This window comes from Macrobrachium nipponense, chromosome 22 (genome assembly GCF_015104395.2).
Source record: "Macrobrachium nipponense isolate FS-2020 chromosome 22, ASM1510439v2, whole genome shotgun sequence".
Lineage (NCBI taxonomy): Eukaryota > Metazoa > Arthropoda > Malacostraca > Decapoda > Palaemonidae > Macrobrachium > Macrobrachium nipponense.
In genome coordinates this window covers 3205689-3224860 of record NC_087213.1, presented here as the reverse complement: position 1 = coordinate 3224860, position 19172 = coordinate 3205689, and the positions used below count along the sequence as shown (strand labels likewise).

At 42.6% G+C, this 19172-nt stretch overlaps 2 protein-coding genes across 3 annotated transcripts in view; both read right to left on the bottom strand.

The window, feature by feature from the left end:
• LOC135198852 (uncharacterized) overlaps nt 1-4727 on the bottom strand; it is a 33136-nt gene extending 28409 nt beyond the window's left edge. Inside the window, exon 1 of the mRNA XM_064226824.1 lies at nt 4290-4727. Within this exon, the coding sequence (XP_064082894.1) occupies nt 4290-4727 (438 nt within the window). The remainder of the gene's footprint in view (nt 1-4289) is intronic.
• An 8336-nt stretch (nt 4728-13063) lies between these two features.
• The window catches only part of LOC135198341 (uncharacterized), a 6658-nt gene continuing 549 nt past the window's right edge, over nt 13064-19172 (bottom strand). Inside the window, exons 2-8 of one of the 2 annotated variants that reach the window (XM_064225910.1) lie at nt 18471-18532; nt 18035-18104; nt 17211-17320; nt 16578-16702; nt 14200-14318; nt 13482-13609; nt 13064-13332 (exon numbers count right to left, since the gene is read on the bottom strand). In XM_064225910.1, the coding sequence (XP_064081980.1) occupies nt 13212-13332; nt 13482-13609; nt 14200-14318; nt 16578-16702; nt 17211-17320; nt 18035-18104; nt 18471-18511 (714 nt within the window). In that variant the 5' untranslated portion in view covers nt 18512-18532 and the 3' untranslated portion in view covers nt 13064-13211. The remainder of the gene's footprint in view (nt 13333-13481; nt 13610-14199; nt 14319-16577; nt 16703-17210; nt 17321-18034; nt 18105-18470; nt 18533-19172) is intronic. The other variant, XM_064225911.1, reaches the window with a different exon arrangement.

The window sequence follows — 19172 nt, the reverse complement described above, 5'->3', positions numbered from 1 at the left end:
GTCGAGGTCGAAACCTCTCAGGAGGACCGAAGGAGTATTCAAATACGGTGTCCGAAGACACGTAGAAACGCCGCTGTCGCAGTAGAAGGAGGTGGAAGTAGCTTGATCGACCGGCCAGAACTGAGAGAGCCTTCTTGTCCGGAGACGAGAGACTCTGGTTCGAGACAGAATCGCAAGTTCCGATCGCAGCAGACCCACCCACCGTCGGTTTGGGTTCCCTCTCGGGCCCCAAAACGACTCGAGCAGAGACGTGGGCTCTGCTGGTGGGAGCGGCAATCCTTCCGCAAGGTCATTATGCTGACGAATCAGCTTAATGACTTCTGCAAATTCCTCTGTATCTCGGGAGTAACCTGTCTTGCGGAGTAGGACCGTCCAGTCCCTCCAACAAGAACAGATCCCGAGATACTCCCTCCTTCGAAGGAGGAACAGCGGCAGACCCTGACGGTCGCCTCCAGCTACTTGCGCGTATGTCCTGGTCGGTCCTAGAACCGTGCCTGGTCCATACGGCGTCATAGCGGGATCGCGAGCGGCGCACCTCTCGCGATCACTCATAGGTACCTCGCTCCTCCCGGTGTAGCCCGATGGAGGTTGAAGGTACAGGAGAGGCAGACCTGACGCTCCCCCCTAGCTCGCTGGCAGGACCAGCGTGCTTGGAGGCTGCTGCTGATCGTCCACCCGCAGTGGCGATCGAGCAGCAGGCCTAGCCTTGCCGCTCGCCTGGGCGAGAGGCTCGGCTGAGAACGTCGACGCTGGATCTCTAGCGTCAGGCGAGCTGTTGCTGTTACCGTCTCCGCCCTGGTCCCGATGGGAGCGGCGTCAGGTGACCTGCTAGGCTCGTTGTCGCGGTGAGACGGCGAGCGTCCTCTCGGCGCGTCGAGCCCACTGGTACCAGCGTGGCTGGTACCGACGACCGCGGGGTACCCCTTCCTCGCCTCAAACCCGTGGCTGGTCAGCGACCGTCACGTCAACCCGAGCAGCCAGCTGGTCGCTGCGAGAGCGTCCACTGGCCTAGCGAGAGTCGTCTGCACGGACACTGCCAGTCTTCTGCTCCGCGCTTCGGTCTTGGCGGCGAGCGAGCTCGAGTGTCAAGACTTTGGCTGGACGGTCTCCCGCGGGAGAGACCGTCCACTCGGTACTTCTCGCTAACGAGAAGCCGAGGCGGATCCTGTTTAGCGGCAGAACCGCTAGAACCAGGCGAGGAAGTGCCAGCCGAAGCTGGTACTCCCTCTGGTCCCCGTCTTCTTCTCCTTGTAGAAGAAAAGACGGGCCCTGTTCCCGAGGGAGCAGGAGGACCAGCAGAAGAGCTCCCCGAATCGCCGGAGCGAGACGGGCCATTAGAAGGTCCCGAAGGAGCCTCTTAGGGGGGAAAACCCGGGTTACCAGCTGGTCGCTGCAAGAGCGGCCGCTGGCCTGGCAAGAGTCACCTGAGCGTCTCTCACCAGCCTTCTGCTCCGTGCCGCGTCTTGGCGCCGAAACTTGGCTGCACGGTCTCCCGAGGGAGAACGTACACTCGGGATCTCTCCGCGAACGAGAGACCCGAGCCGGAAACCTGGCGTAGCGGCATCGCCGCTAGCACCAGGCGAGGACGTACCAGAGCTAACCGATACTCCTCTGGTCCCCGTCTATCTCTTCCTTACGGAAGGGAGACGGGCCCCGCTCCGAAGGAGCAGGAGGACCAGCAAGGGAAGGTATGCAGAAGGACCCCCCCGTCCCACCGAGGTGGGACGGGCCCTTAGAAGTTCCCGAAGGAGACTTCTTAGGGGGAAGGCAGCCTTCTTCTTCTTCGGCTTATGGGCCTTAGAAGTCGAAGGGGAAGAGGCAGCAGCAGACGATGAAGACGAAGATGACAGCTTCCTCTTCTCCTCTTCCTCGTCAGCTCACGCAGGACAGTCGTCAGGTCCTCCATCCAGGCCGGAGCCGGGGCTATTGCCGAAGCAACACGGCCCGACTGCACCTGTCCGGAAGGACCTGGGACTGGGGAAAGACACCACCGTGGGCAGGACCAGCATGGAACAGGCACAGGAACCAGGAGCGACAGGAACAGCAACCAGCTCAGGAGCGGCAGGAACAGCGGCAGCGGTAGACCCAGAAGGGGACAGCCAAGCCAACAGCGGGAATCACATCAGCGGCAGGTACGGCAGGCCAGCGATCGCCTCGTAGAATCATCGGCAGCCAGCGGAACCTGGGTCCTGGCGGCCGGTCCAGGGGCGAGCTGCTGGAACAGCGGAAGTCTGGGGCAGGCAACACGAAGAAAACAGCGGCGGCGGCAACCCCACTCGGTACGGCTGCGGCCCTAGTAGCAGCAGACGCGTCATCGACACAGCATGGGGAGTGTAGACAGGAGGGGGGGGAGCAGCATAAGCGGCCGTGGTAGTAGTGGAGCCGCCCAGACCTCGCTAGACAGCTGCAAGCCGCCCGTGGATGCTAGGCACGCCCTGCCTCCGCGTGGTCCATACCTGTCCAAGGTCGTCTCCCACGGATGTAGCACCTGCGGTAACATAGATAGATTAGATAAGAGGGTTCCCTCACGCACGGGGGAAGACATGCCCCACCCCGAACGCAAGGAAGACCCCAAATACAAAATACAACAAGAAGCTGAGCGGGGGGCAGGAAGGAAGACGAAGAATCGGATACCAAGGGAGTCGCGGGAGAGCTTTCCGACGACTTCCTGGCAGACCTTCGCTTCTCCCCTACCCCCGCACAGCAGTGAAAAGTAATATGAAAATGAAACAGAATATAAACAAAGCATACGACGATGAAGCGTGCAGAGAGCGATGACGAACACGTCCTTAACACAGCGCGGCCGAAAGCAAAAAGTGATTGTTTACCTCCCAGTCGCGCGGCGCGCGACTGTCGGACAAGCAGTTAACTACCGTTCTCCCCTTGTTCGAAGCTTACGACCGTTCCAGCTGCCGCTAGCTACTTCCTATGTTAAAGGACCGATGTTTGTATTACGTATCGGAACAATTGTAGTTTCTGTGAAGTAAGAAGGTGATGAGGAAACTACACTACTAGTACTGTTAATATTCTAACTGCTCGTCAGAACGAGAGCTATTAAAGCTTCTAAAAAAAAACATATCTAGTTCTATGTTTTTCTGACTTCCTCAAAATAGGAAGTTACCTTATTTTCCTCAATCAAATTCTAAACTTTATTACACTTTAATCAATGAATAAATATTTATATTTCCCTTTCTTGCAAACTATGTAATTGTCTACCGAAAACTTCGGTAGTTACACATCCTCTATTCTTCGAAAACTTCGAAGTTAATTCATTAAAAGTTATTAAAAAGTTATTAAAAGCGTATGCCGAACCACCGATCCAGTACTTCCCTGTAAAAGTTGGCCCAGAAGATCGATGGCGATGAAACACGAAAATCAAATCAGGAGGGAAAGTAAACATATGTTTACATTCCCAGCGACAGAGAGAATCTGATTAGAAAACAGGAATGGTTCCTAGTCCTGCCACCCAGCGGCAGGCCGGTAGATCACCTGACCTACCTGTAGCGTGTGCCGCGAAATTCGAATTTCTGTCGGGGACGACGGAGTCGATAGCTATGTATATATCTGACAGGTAAGTTGAATTTATGAAACCATAGGTTCTCCGACAATGGTTCTCCGACAGGAGCTGCTGCAGAGACACCCCCGGAGTTAGCCGGGGACCTCTTCCTAGCCTCAGCCCGTGGCCGGTCTGGGACCGTCGCATCAACCCTGGTCACCTGCGGATCGCCATGAGAGCGATCGCTGGCCTGGCGGGAGTCACCTGAGCGACCCTCGCCAGTCTTCCGCTCCGTGCCTCGGTCCTGGCGCCAAGCGAACTCGGAAGCCTGGCCCTTGGCTGCACAGTCACCCGCAGGCAACCGTACACTCAGTACCTCTCGCGAACGAGAGGCCGAGACGGAACCTGGTGTAGCGGCAGAATCCCTAGCACCAGGTGAGGAAGTACCGGTGTTAGCCGGTACCTCTCTGGTCCCCGTCTTCTTCTTCCTTGCGGAAGGAGAGACAGGCCCCGCTCCCGAAGGAGTGGGAGGACCAGCGGAAGAACCCCCCGTCCCACCGGAGTGAGACGGGCCCTTAGAAGTTCCCGAAGGAGACTTCTATGGGGGGGAGGAGGCAGCCTTCTTCTTCCTTGACTGTGAAGCCTTGGGAGTCGAAGGGGAAGAAGCGGCAGCAGGCGACGACGACACCTTCCTCTTCTTCTTCTTCTTCGTCAGCTTCCTCATGACAGACGTCAGGTCCTCCATCCAGGACGGAGCCGGGGCTATTGCCGAAGCAACACGGGCCGGCTGCACCTGTCCAGAAGGACCTGCGACTGGGGCAGCAACACCACGGGCAGGAACGACGTCGGCAGGGGATGGTCCAGGAGCGGCAGGCACGGCAGGTACAGCAGGAGGCAGGACAGCGGCCAGCGACATCCTGGGTACAGGTGGAAGGTCCAGGGGCAAGCTCTTGGGGCACCGAAAGTCGGGGGCTGAGGCGAGAGCGGTGAACCCGGGCGGCGGCGTCACGACCCTCCTCGCGAAACCATCAATCAGGGCCTGCACCACAGCTGAGGGGGTTACCGTTGTCACGTGCTGGGTGTACACAAGGTGAGGAGGGGCGGCATACCCTGGGGTCGAGACGGTGGTAGTGGTGGTGTTCACCGGTCCATGTGTGACCGGAGTAGCACCCGCCAGGTGATGCAACAGCCCCCGAACACTCGGTGTCCCCTGGAGGCCCAGTGAGAACATACCTGGCCGAGGTCGTCGCCCGCAGCAGGAGCACCTGAGGAGGCAAAGGTCAGGTTAGTAGGAGGGGTTCCCCCTCGCCTGGGGGGGGGGGGGATTTGTAGTCCCACCCCGAACGAACGGAAGACCGAGTACAGCTGGATGTCGGGGTACCTCGCCCCCTCCTCCACGCTTGACGGATCGGGCGAAGAGGAGCAAGAAACCCCCCTGAAGGGGAAGGAGCCATAAGCGGGAGGTGAGATGGCGGCAGGAAGGAAGACGACGTGTCTGTGACCAAGGGAGTTGCCGGAGAACCTTCCGAGGACTCCCTGGCAGGCTTATGTCGCTTCCTCCTCCCCTCATATCGCATCCACTGCTCCTCCAACCAAGATACACAAATCACAAGGCTCGGCGCAAGAGCATTCGCGCCCTCGGCACCGAGCACACAAATCATGAAGATCCTCTTCAGGAGACGAGCAGAAGGCCCCACACTTACAGCCCTCCACACCATGGCACACTCTGCGGCTGATGGGGGGCATGGGGAAACCTCCAGCTCACGGGAATCCATTATTCACCAATGTAATAATAAAAATACAAAAAGCACACGTACTTACAGTATTTTCAATCCCACTACACAAAGCAAACCAAGTTTGGAGAAACAAAAAGCATATGACGAAAGGCGGGTAGAGAGAGGTGGAGAACACGTCTGTCAACCAGCGCGGCCGAAAGCAAAGTGGATCTTCACCTCCCTGGGAAGGCTGGGAAAGATGATTTTCGTCACTGATCAAAACCTGTACATCCACACGGTAGCCGCCATATTGGATTTCAAAACTGCCTTGAAAACATATTTTATGAAGAGCGTCACATGCTTATTTTAGTTCGTATGGGGCTTTCATATATCACATTATGTTGACGAAACTTCAATCTTTTGAATGGTATGCTTAAAGTTGTAATTGTATTCTTGTTTCACCTTTTAAATATCGAGTGAATAAGACCTGAAAACCGTGATAAGGGTTGGTAGTTGCTGGTTTTTCCCCCTAGGTATCCTAGATCTACCCAAGTCGCAACTGATGCCCATCACCGGTGTCAGGACGCGTTATAGGCTAAGTACTTTTTCGGAGGGTAGCATGCTATGATCGTCGCTGAGTTGATCCAGGCCATGCGGTGTTTTACCCTATTTTACGAAGACCTCACGTGCTTATTTTAGTTCGTATGGGGCTTTCATATATCACATTATGTTGACGAAACTTCAATCTTTTGAATGGTATGCTTAGAGTTGTAATTGTATTCTTGTTTCACGAATTAGCCTAGCTAGGCTAAATATCGAGTGAATAGGGTAAGACCCGGCCAGCGTGATGATGGTGGATCGTCCGTGATTGTTTACCCTATAAGATAGATCTACTTTAATAGTTTATACGATAATATAAATTAATTTACAGAAGCCTGGCCTAAGATATACCTACGGTCAAAGCAAAAACACACAGACTAGCCTAGTTGCCTAGGGATAACCTGGGCTTAACGCTGACTTTTAGGTATTTAGCTTAAGGTAAAAGAAAATGTGAATTCAGTAATATTCAACTTACCACTGGTGAGAAACCTTTTCTTAATTTCAGTATAAGAAGTTAATTAATGAAACACGAATACGAAAAGTTAATAAATTCTACTTCTTAAGCGGATGAATCGCAAAGCTAGACCACATTGCCACAGTAGTAGTAGTTATGGGTCGAGCAATGCCTTTGCAACGGCGCCTCTTAGTCTTGGGTATTTTTGTTTTTGTTTTTTTTTTTTTTATTTGTTTAGCTCTTTCCTTTTTTTCTCTCTTTTTTTCCACATCAAGTATATGGTTTCTTTTCTTATTTCGTTGTTACCTGAAAATAGAAATTTTCCCACTACGTCACTTTCCTTCTCTTCATAGGGTTGTTGTAGCCCTATTGCTTTAACCCGTTCCTCTATATATGTATCACAATATAAAAGGAAATGAAATATGTCTTCTACTGCATCATTGCAAAAAGGACAAACACGGTGTTCTCCTTCTGGTGCCTTTTTGCTATATTTAAATTAAGAGAGTTGGTTCTGGCTTTGAAGAGAAGGACTGAACCCATAGAGTTGTCATAAATTCTTCATCTTTTATTCTCTTTTCCACGGTTTTTATATATGTTCACAGTCACTTTATTTTCCAACTCTTCTTTCCACCTCTCTGTGTCCCATATTCTGGCTTTGGTCCTTTATTTCTGTTCTGGACATTCCTTCTAATTTTCTTAAATTTATTTTAACTTCATGCATGTACTTTTCCACAGTTTTCCACCATTTTCTTTCCTTTTCTTGCATATCTTGTTGTAATTATTTTCTTCAGTATCTCTTTCCGTCCATTTAAAGTATTATTTACATAGCCTTATCTTCCCATTCATAATTCTACTTTTCATTGAAGAAGCTCCTATCTCCCCTTATGTGGCTACTACTGTACTTCTACATGCCCCTAATATTTTCCTATATACCCCCATTCTCTATTCTTTGTAATTTTTCTATTTCTGCGTCTGTTAGATTAACCACATTGGTTCCGTATAAGATTGATGGTAGAGCTATGTTTTTCCAGAATGTTTTCCCTATTAGAAACTTTGTTGCAGCTTTTTTTTCTATCACGGAGTAGGTTAGGTTGGCTAACTTCTGTGCTTTATTCAACATTTCTTTTTTCTGTAGCTTAAACAGATTTCTAGAGTCATTTATCTTTATTCCTAAATATGTAATGTTCCCCTCACCTTTATGTTCTCTATCTCTTCTGGTTTATCTTTCATGTTGAAAATAATGATGCTGCTTTTCTCTTTATTTATTTCTAGCCCACATTTGTTTCCCTATATCTATTAAAATCTTTATGTTTTTATTCTTGCGTCTTCTATATTACTTGCTAGAACTAATCCATCGTAGGCGAAGAAAGAAGTCCCTATCTTTACTAGTTCATTTTCAAATCCTGCCCTCCCTTCCTCCTCCATTTTCTTAATTATTAAATATGTCATTAGTTTGAAAAGTGAAGTAGAGCCTGTGCAACCTTGCCTAATCCCACTTGTAATTCCCATTTCCTGTTCTACTCCCTCCCCTAGGTCTATTATTGTGCTATCCCTTCATATATGTTAACTACTGCCTCTATGATTTTTGGATGTATTTTGAACTGTTTCATAACTTCAATCATGACTTCTCGTTTTACCGAGTCAAATGCTTTACTGTAATCGATAGCTATTACTATTAATGGTTTTCTATTCCTGTAGCTCTCTTCTACACCATATTGTAGTGTAAGGATGTTATCTTCTATCCTACTCCCTCCTGTAAATCCTGCTTGCATTCGTGATCTTGTTCATTCAGTCTGAGGTGTGCTTCTATTTCGTCTTTTATCAGCATCATGAATACTTTGTATGATATATTTAATAAAGCTATAGGCCTTAAATCCTTAGCCCTTGGTTTCCTTTTCTTTTCTATCATTTTTGTTCTAGATTTCTTCCAAGATTCAGGCTTTTCTTTGATTTCTAGTTCTTTGTTGTAACACCTAACTAGTACTTCTATACATGTTTTGCTCTTCATTAAAGCTTTGTAAAGCTCTGGTTTGATTCCATCTGGGCCTGCAGCTTTTTTAGCTTTGAGCTTACTTAGACAAGCTATGACTTTTTCCTTGGTTATCACAGGCTCTTGCATTGGGATTATCTTCCTTTTGCATTCCATCACTATAATATATAGGTCCATGTGTTTCTAGTTAATACTTCTTGTGGGAATATGTAGTCTCCAATTCTATGATATCATCTTCTGCTGCCAATTCATTTTCATATTCCATCCTTTTTTCTCTTCGTTCCAGATTTCTTTATTTTATTTTCGTGTTTGCTGTAAATGGTTCTCCAATAATTCACTAAGTAAACTTAGGGGCTAAGAGTAGTAGTAGTAGTAGCAGAAGACAGGATTTACGTTTGAAACGGCTCCTCATTAGCACGTTCACTTTCTCCTTGAGTGTGATTGTTTAACTTTATTGTCTCTGTAATACCATATATTTTTAATTAGATTCGTTGCTATTTTCGCTTTTTTCTTTCGATAGATCTGCAAACAGAAGGCTTTTAGCTATAATTGTTTCTAAATTTTCTTGATGTGGCTGTTGCACGAATCCTCTACGAAGTTCGGACTCGTACTCTCCATAACGGTTCATCCTTGATTGGCTACACTATAATATTATTCTGACATTTTTATTCAGAGCCTTTTTTATTGTGCTTTCATCATTTTAAACTCGTTATACATAAAATTTCAAATTTACTACTTATTCTAGTGAAAGACTGATACAGATTAATTGATAATTCAGTCCATCCTCATCACAAAACCATGCTTATTTCGGAGGTCCTACTGGAATGAAATCTATAAAATTCTTTTCAGTGCTACGACGCTGAAGAAAATTACAGCCATATACATTTATTTCTTTCCATAGTCTCTCTCACTCTCTCTGCATGCACACACCACAGGATATATATATAGATATATATATATATATATATATATTATATAGATATATATATATATATATATATATATATAATATATAAAGGTTTTTTTGCCACAAAGGAATAATGAAAAGCGATGGTAGCCAAGAACTTTTGGTCTAGCAAGACCCTTTACTAAGGCACAACTGATCATACAGAGGAAAAACATAGTAAAAGTAAGCTTAATATCCAAACTGACGTTACAATGTAATGTGAAAAAATATTACTTTATTTATTAGTGATTTATTTAGGAATTGATTCATCATCCTCCTCTAATATCTTTACACTGCTGGTGTAAGAGTGATTGGAACTGTGAAATGTTTTCGTTTCTGTTGTGGACATGAGTGCGTGGCAGTGTAGCCAGTCCCTGAATCTTTCGTCTGCATTTTGGTAACACTAGCAACACATGTAAGAATCACGAATGCTCTCGAGTGTGAGGACGTCAAACGGTCCACCCTTTCATTTTGGCTATTTTACCAAATTGTTAATACAAATGATTATCTATCCCTTGCAAGGGATCTAATCAAGGGATCTAGTCCAGGAGTTCTGAAGACTAGGTAATTAATCAAGTCCAGGAGACTAGGCCTGGAAGAAATTTGGTATGATGTAATGAGTAATAAAGAAACAAGCTGAATACCAGGAATTTTCTTCAATACCCCTAAAATGGAAATCAGCACTTCAACTGCCTCCCAGTGGGAAGACCGCCTGGGCTCATCAGTAGTAAGACCCATACACACAAGGAATAGCATGTAATAGCAGGTAGGACAGGCCTACCCTATTTTCCAGGCAGCGTAAACGTTAGTCTTCATACCCACCGTGTCAACTATGACACAGTACCATTCTCCGATCTGTGTCTCAAGGCAAGAAGACTGACAAAAGTGCATATGTAAACAAATAGTATTCTTATTCTCGTATCTTAATGTCGTGGCTGGGAAAATCTCCCGCGACATTTTGGTGGCAGCTGTGTTGGATCTGTAGTCCAATGCTATGGATCCAGACCCACTGTGCCTATATATTATGTAGGTCACTTATAATGTTTTGTCGTATTGTATGCATTTCTTTATGCAATACCTATTGTTGATTTTTGTCTGATTAAGGTCATGACTTATTTACATGCATATTCATTATTTCTATAGTAACAGATTGTATGGTATTGTCTCTTAATGTAGTTTGCATTTTATTATTTGATTATATATAAATGTTTGAAATATTGTAACAATGGGGACTGGTAATGATGAATCATATATTGATCTAATTCAGTTAGAACAAAACACAACAAACATTACAGACAGTTAGAGCTTCACTCAATCCTACCTGGACGTTTGGTCTCAAGTGGGAGATTTATCAAATCAAATCAAGGACTTGGACCAGAAGTTGGTTGACATACAGGGGACAATACAACACTTAACACCCAAACATAATAACACACAACCACCCATAATGTCTACACCACAAACATCTAACATTCAGAGTGATGAAGAATGGTTAGTTACCAGGAAAGAGCACTCTGAAAATGTGCCTGATATAGTAACTGAAGGAGTTTGTACAAGAGGTGCTAGGAATATTGTGCCTCCCTCACGTCTCATTGAAGAGATATAGACTCTGTGTGATGATGTACAGTACTGTAATTTTGTACGTTTTGTGTATTCTCTTTTTATTTTTTTGAGATTAATGAAAATATGATTTTTTCTATTCGCAGTTGCCAGTAATGTGAAAACTTTGTAGTTTTGATGTAATGAACAAAGGAATGATGTAAAACATTTTGTACAAGAATTCACATAGTGCCCTGGTTGGGAATGCAATTGTGTCTTATGGGTCTTGTCTAATAGGAAATTGTCAGAGTTTTGCTCTTGTAGTACTGGTTTGGTACACCTTAGAGGATAGAGTACACCACTTTCCAAACCCCTTTGAGATTCAAGTTTAGAGTCGTTTCTAGCCAATAGTGCTGGTGAGTTTGATAATCATTAGGACGCTAGAGTATAGTCTGTCTTCACATGTGGAGAACTCTTTTGTTGCAGAGTGATGTGACATCCTGTGTAAGTGGAGTCAATCTAACCCCAGTATTAGGCTAGGCAAAGCTATTAGGAAAGCTGTATTGAATGCACACCTATAGGGTAGTGTCCCCATTTAGTACTCAAGTATATCTTTGTGTTTATGTTGTTGCAAGAGCCCCTTTAGTCTCTAGTTGAGATTGTTGCTTGTTTCTACTGTACAAGACCTGTTTTTCCACGGTCGCAGACCCATCTAAGGAGCTGTTTGGTTCCATTAGGAAAAGTTGTCCTTGATATTAGAGTGGACATGAATCAATTCTTCCCCGAGGGAAAAGCTTTGTAATGGGAAAAATATTATTTCATTTATTAGTGATTTATTTAGGAATTGATTCATCATCCTCCTCTAATATCTTTACACTGCTGGTGTAAGAGTGATTGGAACTGTGAAATGTTTTCGTTTCTGTTGTGGACATGAGTGCGTGGCAGTGTAGCCAGTCCCTTGTTTTGTTTTTCTCTCACTTTGAGTATAGGAACGCTGCCCTGAATCTTTCGTCTGCATTTTGGTAACACTAGCAACACATATATTAAGAATCACGAATGCTCTCGAGTGTGAGGACGTCAAACGGTCCACCCTTTCATTTTGGCTATTTTACCAAATTGTTAATACAAATGATTATCTATCCCTTGCAAGGGATCTAATCAAGGGATCTAGTCCAGAAATCTAGTCCAGGAGTTCTGAAGACTAGGTAATTAATCAAGTCCAGGAGACTAGGCCTGGAAGAAATTTGGCATGATGTAATGAGTAATAAAGAAACAAGCTGAATACCAGGAATTTTCTTCAATACCCCTAAAATGGAAATCAGCACTTCAACTGCCTCCCAGTGGGAAGACATCACCTGGGCTCATCAGTAGTAAGACCCATACACACAAGGAATAGCATGTAATAGCAGGTAGGACAGGCCTACCCTATTTTCCAGGCAGCGTAAACGTTAGTCTTCATACCCACCGTGTCAACTATGACACAGTACCATTCTCCGACCTGTGTCTCAAGGCAAGAAGACTGACAAAAGTGCATATGTATACAAATAGTATTCTTATTCTCGTATCTTAATGTCGTGGCGGGGAAAATCTCCCGCGACAACAAGATTACCAGTTGGGATATTAAGCCTACTTTTACTATGTTCTTCCTCTGTATGATCAGTTGTGCCTTAGTAAAGGGTCGTGCTAGACCGAAAGTTCTTGGCTATCTCACTTTTCATTTTTCCTTCATGGATATATATATATATATATATATATATATAAGTAAAGGAATTGAAAGATCTTGCAGAAACTCCATTGTTTATTTTTCCCTTGTGGCTTATACCTTTATTTATGGATTTATCACGTTCCAAACTTTCGTGATTCAGTTATACATACACACACACACATATATATATACAATATATATATATATATATATATATATAATGGCATCATTTCCACTCACACAGTTCATCACCAGTATTTTAAAGTTTACAATGAAAAGAGAACAGTACTAATATTCTCCACCTGTAGAAGGTTTGAAATTATTTGAAACCAGTTTCCATGAGCAAGCGTCATAAAATGCTTAAAAATATACAGACGAGGATTTGATCTCCTAACCTAGTTAGTGCATTTCAATAGAAAGAAAATGACGCAAAAAATAACTATTTTACGTTGACGTAGAGAACTATCAGCAACATAGGCCCAGAAGCTGGCAGATTGCTAAATTTTCTGCAAGCAATAATGAATCGGTTGTTTGGCGACAAATCCTTTCAGTTTTTTGTTGAATATTTTAGGATCTTCTTATCATTCACTATCAAGAGAGGAGAACAACAAGCTTGAGTCATATCTAATATCTTTAATGAATAGGTCTACAATTCTACCTTCTTAAATAAGTCTATTTATACAAAATTGTACACTATGCCCATAACACAATGCCCTTTCAAGCGATAGATTTAGTTATTCATAATAGTGGCCAGACAGTGATTCCTTTAAGCTGTCTGAGGAGTTGCAAAGGATCCCAGGCAAGGATTAGGATTCTTGTGGAGTCTTGCTTGCTCTAGAAGATTCTCTGCTGAAGAGTAGGACGCCATCGCTTTGACGACAGTTTGCCTGCGATTGGAGAAATCAATAAAATTTACCTAAATAGCTGGGAGAGAGTTTTTTTTTATATCCATACTTCCTATGTGTAGTCATATAACGGTTGGCTATCAGAGTGTTATTTGCCACCACAATTCTCTCGTGGTTCACTTTCTACTTACGTCAGGAGATTCCCGAAAACAGATCCTGCAAAACCGTGGTTATCCTCCATCTTCTGGATGGTTTGACAGACACCGGAGCGCCCTTCCTCTCCAGTTATGCGACCGTCTGCCACGTCTACCACCCATAGCTGGAAAAAGTCGTTGTTGAAAGACATACTTCTGAAGTGAGGTTATGTTTCTCTGCGGTAGCCAACGTGTTATTAGCATAGATATCACGAGAAACGTTAGTTCTTACTATACCAGTGTTCAATATCATGAGAAACATTACTTTTTATTAACACGCAAAAATCAAGTTATATAGTACGATAAACGTTTCTTTTTCATAACACCCAAAACTGAGTATATCATGAGAAACAATATATTTTTTTTAAACTTATGAGTGAAATATAACGAGAAACATTACTCTTTACTAATACGTTCCTAGGACTGGCCGCATTAATTGAACATTGCAAAAATCTTGTATTTTTTGCTTTGATATCTCAGGGACCAGCCACGTTGAGAATAATCTGAAAATCTGATTTCTTCAAGAATTCAAATTTCCAGAATAAAGACTGAAATATATTACCTATGAGACAGCCAATATCGTATGTTAGAAAATCGCCTACATTTATAGTGTCTGGTGTGTGTGTGTGTGTGTGAGAGAGAGAGAGAGAGAGAATCTTGACTCCAACGCTACCCATTATTCCTGATGAATTTTACGCATTCATTTTTCACTTACCGCCAATTGCGGACCGAACATAGCGATGTCATTCACGAACGGAGTGACGCCCTTGGTCTTTTTGTCGCCTGTTCCTGCTACCGCTGCAGCTACTTCGTCAGGAAGTACTTCGTCTGTATCTTAAAGGGTAAAGAAAAATCTCAAATAAACATCCAGGGTACAGACATAATCGATTTATATGTTTTAGCGGAACCTATTATATGTCTTGGCAATCGTGTGATTGTAAGTTCAGATTTGTAAAATTTTCTAATGTTAATAATAACCATAATAATTATTATCATTTTAAATATTATTAGTATTATTATTATTCAAAGATGAACCCTATTCATATAAAAGAAGCCCATATTATTATTATTATTATTATTATTATTATTATTATTATTATTATTATTATGGAACAAGCCCACTACAGGGGCCACTGACTTGAAATTCAAGTTTCCAAAGAATATTATGGTGTTCATTAGAAAGAAGTAACAAAAAGAAGAGGTCACAGTAAAAATGAAAATAATAATAATAAATAATAATAATAATAATAATAATAATAATAATAATAATAATACAATACTTACAAGCTCTGGAATAAGACTAGCAGAGGTTAATATCAGGAGAGGGATCTTCCAGGGCGACTCACTGTCCCCACTACTCTTCGTAGTAGCCATGATTCCCATGACAAAAGTACTACAGAAGATGGATGCCGGGTACCAACTCAAGAAAACAGAGTCAACAGAATCAACCATCTGATGTTCATGGACGACATCAAGCTGTATGGTAAGAGAATCAAGGAAATAGACACCCTAATCCAGACTGTAAGGATTGTATCTGGGGACATCAGGATGGAGTTTGGAATAGAAAAATGCGCCTTAGTCAACATACAAAAGGCAAAGTAAACGAGAACTGAAGGGATAAAAGCTACCAGATGGGAGCAACATCAAACACATAGATGAGACAGGATACAAATACCTGGGAACAATGGAAGGAGGAGATATAAAACACCAAGAGATGAAGGAAACGATCAGGAAAGAATATATGCAGAGACTCAAGGCGAAACTCAAGTCAAAACTCAACGCCGGAAATATGGTAAAAGCTATAAACACATGGGCAGTGCCAGTAATCAGATACAGCGCAGGAATAGTGGAATGGATGAAGGCAGAACTCCGCAGCATAGATCAGAAAACCAGGAAACATATGACAATACACAAAGCACTACACCCAAGAGCAAATACGGACAGACTATACATAACACGAAAGGAAGGAGGGAGAGGACTACTAAGTATAGAGGACTGCGTCAACATCGAAAACAGAGCACTGGGGCAATATCTGAAAACCAGTGAAGACGAGTGGCTAAAGAGTCATGGGAAGAAGGACTAATAAAAGCAGACGAAGACCCAGAAATATACAGAGACAGGAGAAAGACAGAAAGAACAGAGGACTGGCACAACAAACCAATGCACGGACAATACATGAGACAGACTAAAAAACTAGCCAGCGATGACAATTGGCAATGGCTACAGAGGGGAGAGCTAAAGAAGGAAACTGAAGGAATGATAACAGCGGCACAAGATCAGGCCCTAAGAACCAGATATGTTCAAAGTACGATAGACGGAAATAACATCTCTCCCATATGTAGGAAGTGCAATACGAAAAGTGAAACCATAAACCACATAGCAAGTGAATGCCCGGCACTTGCACAGAACCAGTACAAAAAGAGGCATGATTCAGTAGCAAAAGCCCTCCACTGGAGCCTGTGCAAGAAACATCAGCTACCTTGCAGTAATAAGTGGTACGAGCACCAACCTGAAGGAGTGATAGAAACGATCACGGCAAAGATCCTCTGGACTATGGTATCAGAACGGATAGGGTGATACGTGCAAACAGACCAGACGTGACGTTGATTGACAAGGTCAAGAAGAAAGTATCACTCATTGATGTCGCAATACCATGGGACACCAGAGTTGAAGAGAAGAGAGGGAAAAATTGGTAAGTATCAAGATCTGAAAATAGAAATAAGAAGGAATGGGATATGCCAGTGGAAATCGTACCCATAATCATAGGAGCACTAGGCACGATCCCAAGATCCCTGAAAAGGAATCTAGAAAAACTAGAGGCTGAAGTAGCTCCAGGACTCATGCAGAAGAGTGTGATCCTAGAAACGGCACACATAGTAAGAAGAGTGATGGACTCCTAAGGAGGCAGGATGCAACCCGGAACCCCACACTATAAATACCACCCAGTCGAATTGGAGGACTGTGATAGAGCAAAAAAAAAAAAAAAAAAAAAAAAAAAAAAAAAAAAAAAAAAAAAAAAATAATTAATAATAATAATAATAATAATAAACATTCTACTTTAAAATTCGCTGAGGCAATCGGATTTTAACTTACCTTTGGTATTAATCCAGGCATTGCTGTCAAGCAAATGATTATTGGTCTCTTCCTGTTGCAAATCGTTGTCAGAATTCTTACCGGATGCCCAACTCACCATATTGATCACAGGTTGCAGTGCTTCCCTGCAATAAAGATGAAAATCATTTGCTACAAGACTTGCTGTTTGTCAAATATATACTCACACTCAAGCCCCAACAAAGAGGCATGTCATTTATTGCACGGCTTCTGTTTGTCAAACAGACACACATGCACAAACACACTCTCAAACGAATTCTATTTTTCCACTGGAAGCCGCTGGGAGATATTTTTTCAGAGTAATAAAATAGGAACCAGAATTTCGAATGTGCGGTACTGAAATTTCGTGTCAGGAATTATGGCAAATTGATTAAGAGTCACAAAGCAGAAGCTATCTGTTTATCAAACAGACACACGAGCGCACAAGAACAAATTCGTACTCTCAAACGAACTGTTTATTCATTCATTCAAATAACTCAGAAAGCAGTTCCGAATGTGCTGTATACTGAGGTATCGTCCATCAGTGATGACAAGTTAATCTACGAAACAGTGAAGTATATCATAGTTATTTTGAGGAGGAAAAGACGAAATGGCATTGAATGAAACAGAACTTACCATGGTTCTCTTTGTACCATGTGCGAAAGGCCCTCCAGAATTCCCGCGCCACCCGCACTGCGTCGTCTCTTCCCGCCATTTGCATTTTGGGTGAACGTTTGTATGATATCCTTCAAAGAAGAAGAAAATTGTAAGCACGAAATTTAGTGCTGTCGTAAATAACTTGAACCTTAAAGACGGTTAATTCACTTAGAAAAGAGAGAAACGGTAAATAGCAGAGAAAAAAGCCAAATAGTAAAACATTAAATAAACTTAAATAGCTCTGAGTCTAATAGGAACACTGTAGTGTGCATGCAACTGTGTGGAGTGAACGCTTGGCAGCTAGAAACCAGTTAAAGTATTCTAGAGTTATTTTCTGCTTGTTGTTAACACTGAGAAGATATAATTTTGAGAAAACGATACTACAATGCTCTTCTGAGCCATAGATATCAGTTTTCACAGCTAAAGAATCTTTGAAAATGAAAGAATAAATAACATTGTCTTGTCGGTATCAGTACTACGAAGGTATAATTTTGAGGAAACGATACTACAAAATTCCTTCAGTTCTCATATATCAGTTTCGAGAATTCATTACTAAAGAATCATTGTAAATGAAAGTATGCATGAAATTTTCTTCTCGGTACTAATACCGTGAAGGTATCACTTTGAGAAAACGACACTAAGTGTTGCTCTGAGTCTCAGATATCAGTTAAGAGAATTCACTGCTCTTTTTAAATGAATGGAAACAAATTGTTTTTCGACTGGTAAGTCTTCAAGTCATCTAATTTCAGCTCTAAGCTTCATATAACTGTGATAGATTGCTCCAGAAACGTTACGATTCTTACCTGGAAGTTAGATATTAGGCCTAGGAAGCCGATCAGAGCAACGGCCTGCGCGCAGTCGAAGGATTCGTAGCTAGAGGTAAAAGAATAATAAAAAATGGGTGTGAATATTACCAAAAGATATATTGGCCTCCTCAGTATTAAGGGTAATCAGTAGATCTGACAAAATCTTAAGGGAAGTTGCGTCAATATTAGTGTCTTCACAATTGGAGAGTAACAGTAGCGACTGGCAAAATCTTAAAGGAAATGACTTTTAAAAACTTCACACAGACTATTGAAGGGAGAGAGTGCATAAACTAAAATGTTAATAACGTTCGAATTCATTAGCTATTAAAAAAAAACATGTCTATCCAATTCACAATGGGAAGAGTTTACGAGGAAGTTTGTCATCAACTGAAATCAGCATAAGTAATACTTAGATAGCTATAGGCCTACTCACCCACTCCGGCCTGTAACGTCTGTTGCGTTAATGGCAGTCATCTCTTCGGTACATATGTATATCTGGTAAAGGTGAAAAGAGAGAATTTATAAAAATGTAATCAAAAAGAATCAGTCTTGATACATTACGATGAAAACAAATGCATGTGTATTGTAGATAGCTTCATAACACACATACACACACTCACACGCACACTATATACATACATACATACACATTTATATATATATATATATATATTATATATATATATATATAATATGTGTGTGTGTGTGTGTGTGTGTAAATTTATATTACTAACAGGACCGCATTGAAAGTGGATAGTATCAAGCGGAGATATTTATTAAAAAAAAGGCATCTCTGCTTGATACCATCTAGTTTCAGTGACGTTATTTTAGTAATAATTGTATCAATGCACAGAACAATTGTGTAAGCGATAAAGCATATATATATATATATATATATATATATATATAGATATATATATATATATTGTGTGTGTCATGAATACATGCATTTTACAGATAACAATGAATAAGACGTGTACATGAAAATACATACATTCTACAGGCAGTACCACATTTGACTGTAAATAACTTCAAGCCTATTAAAGTTTATTCTATAAAGCGACATATGTAAGATGCAAACACACACACACGTATATATATACACTTTGCATATAGCACTCCTCTTAAGAAGGTA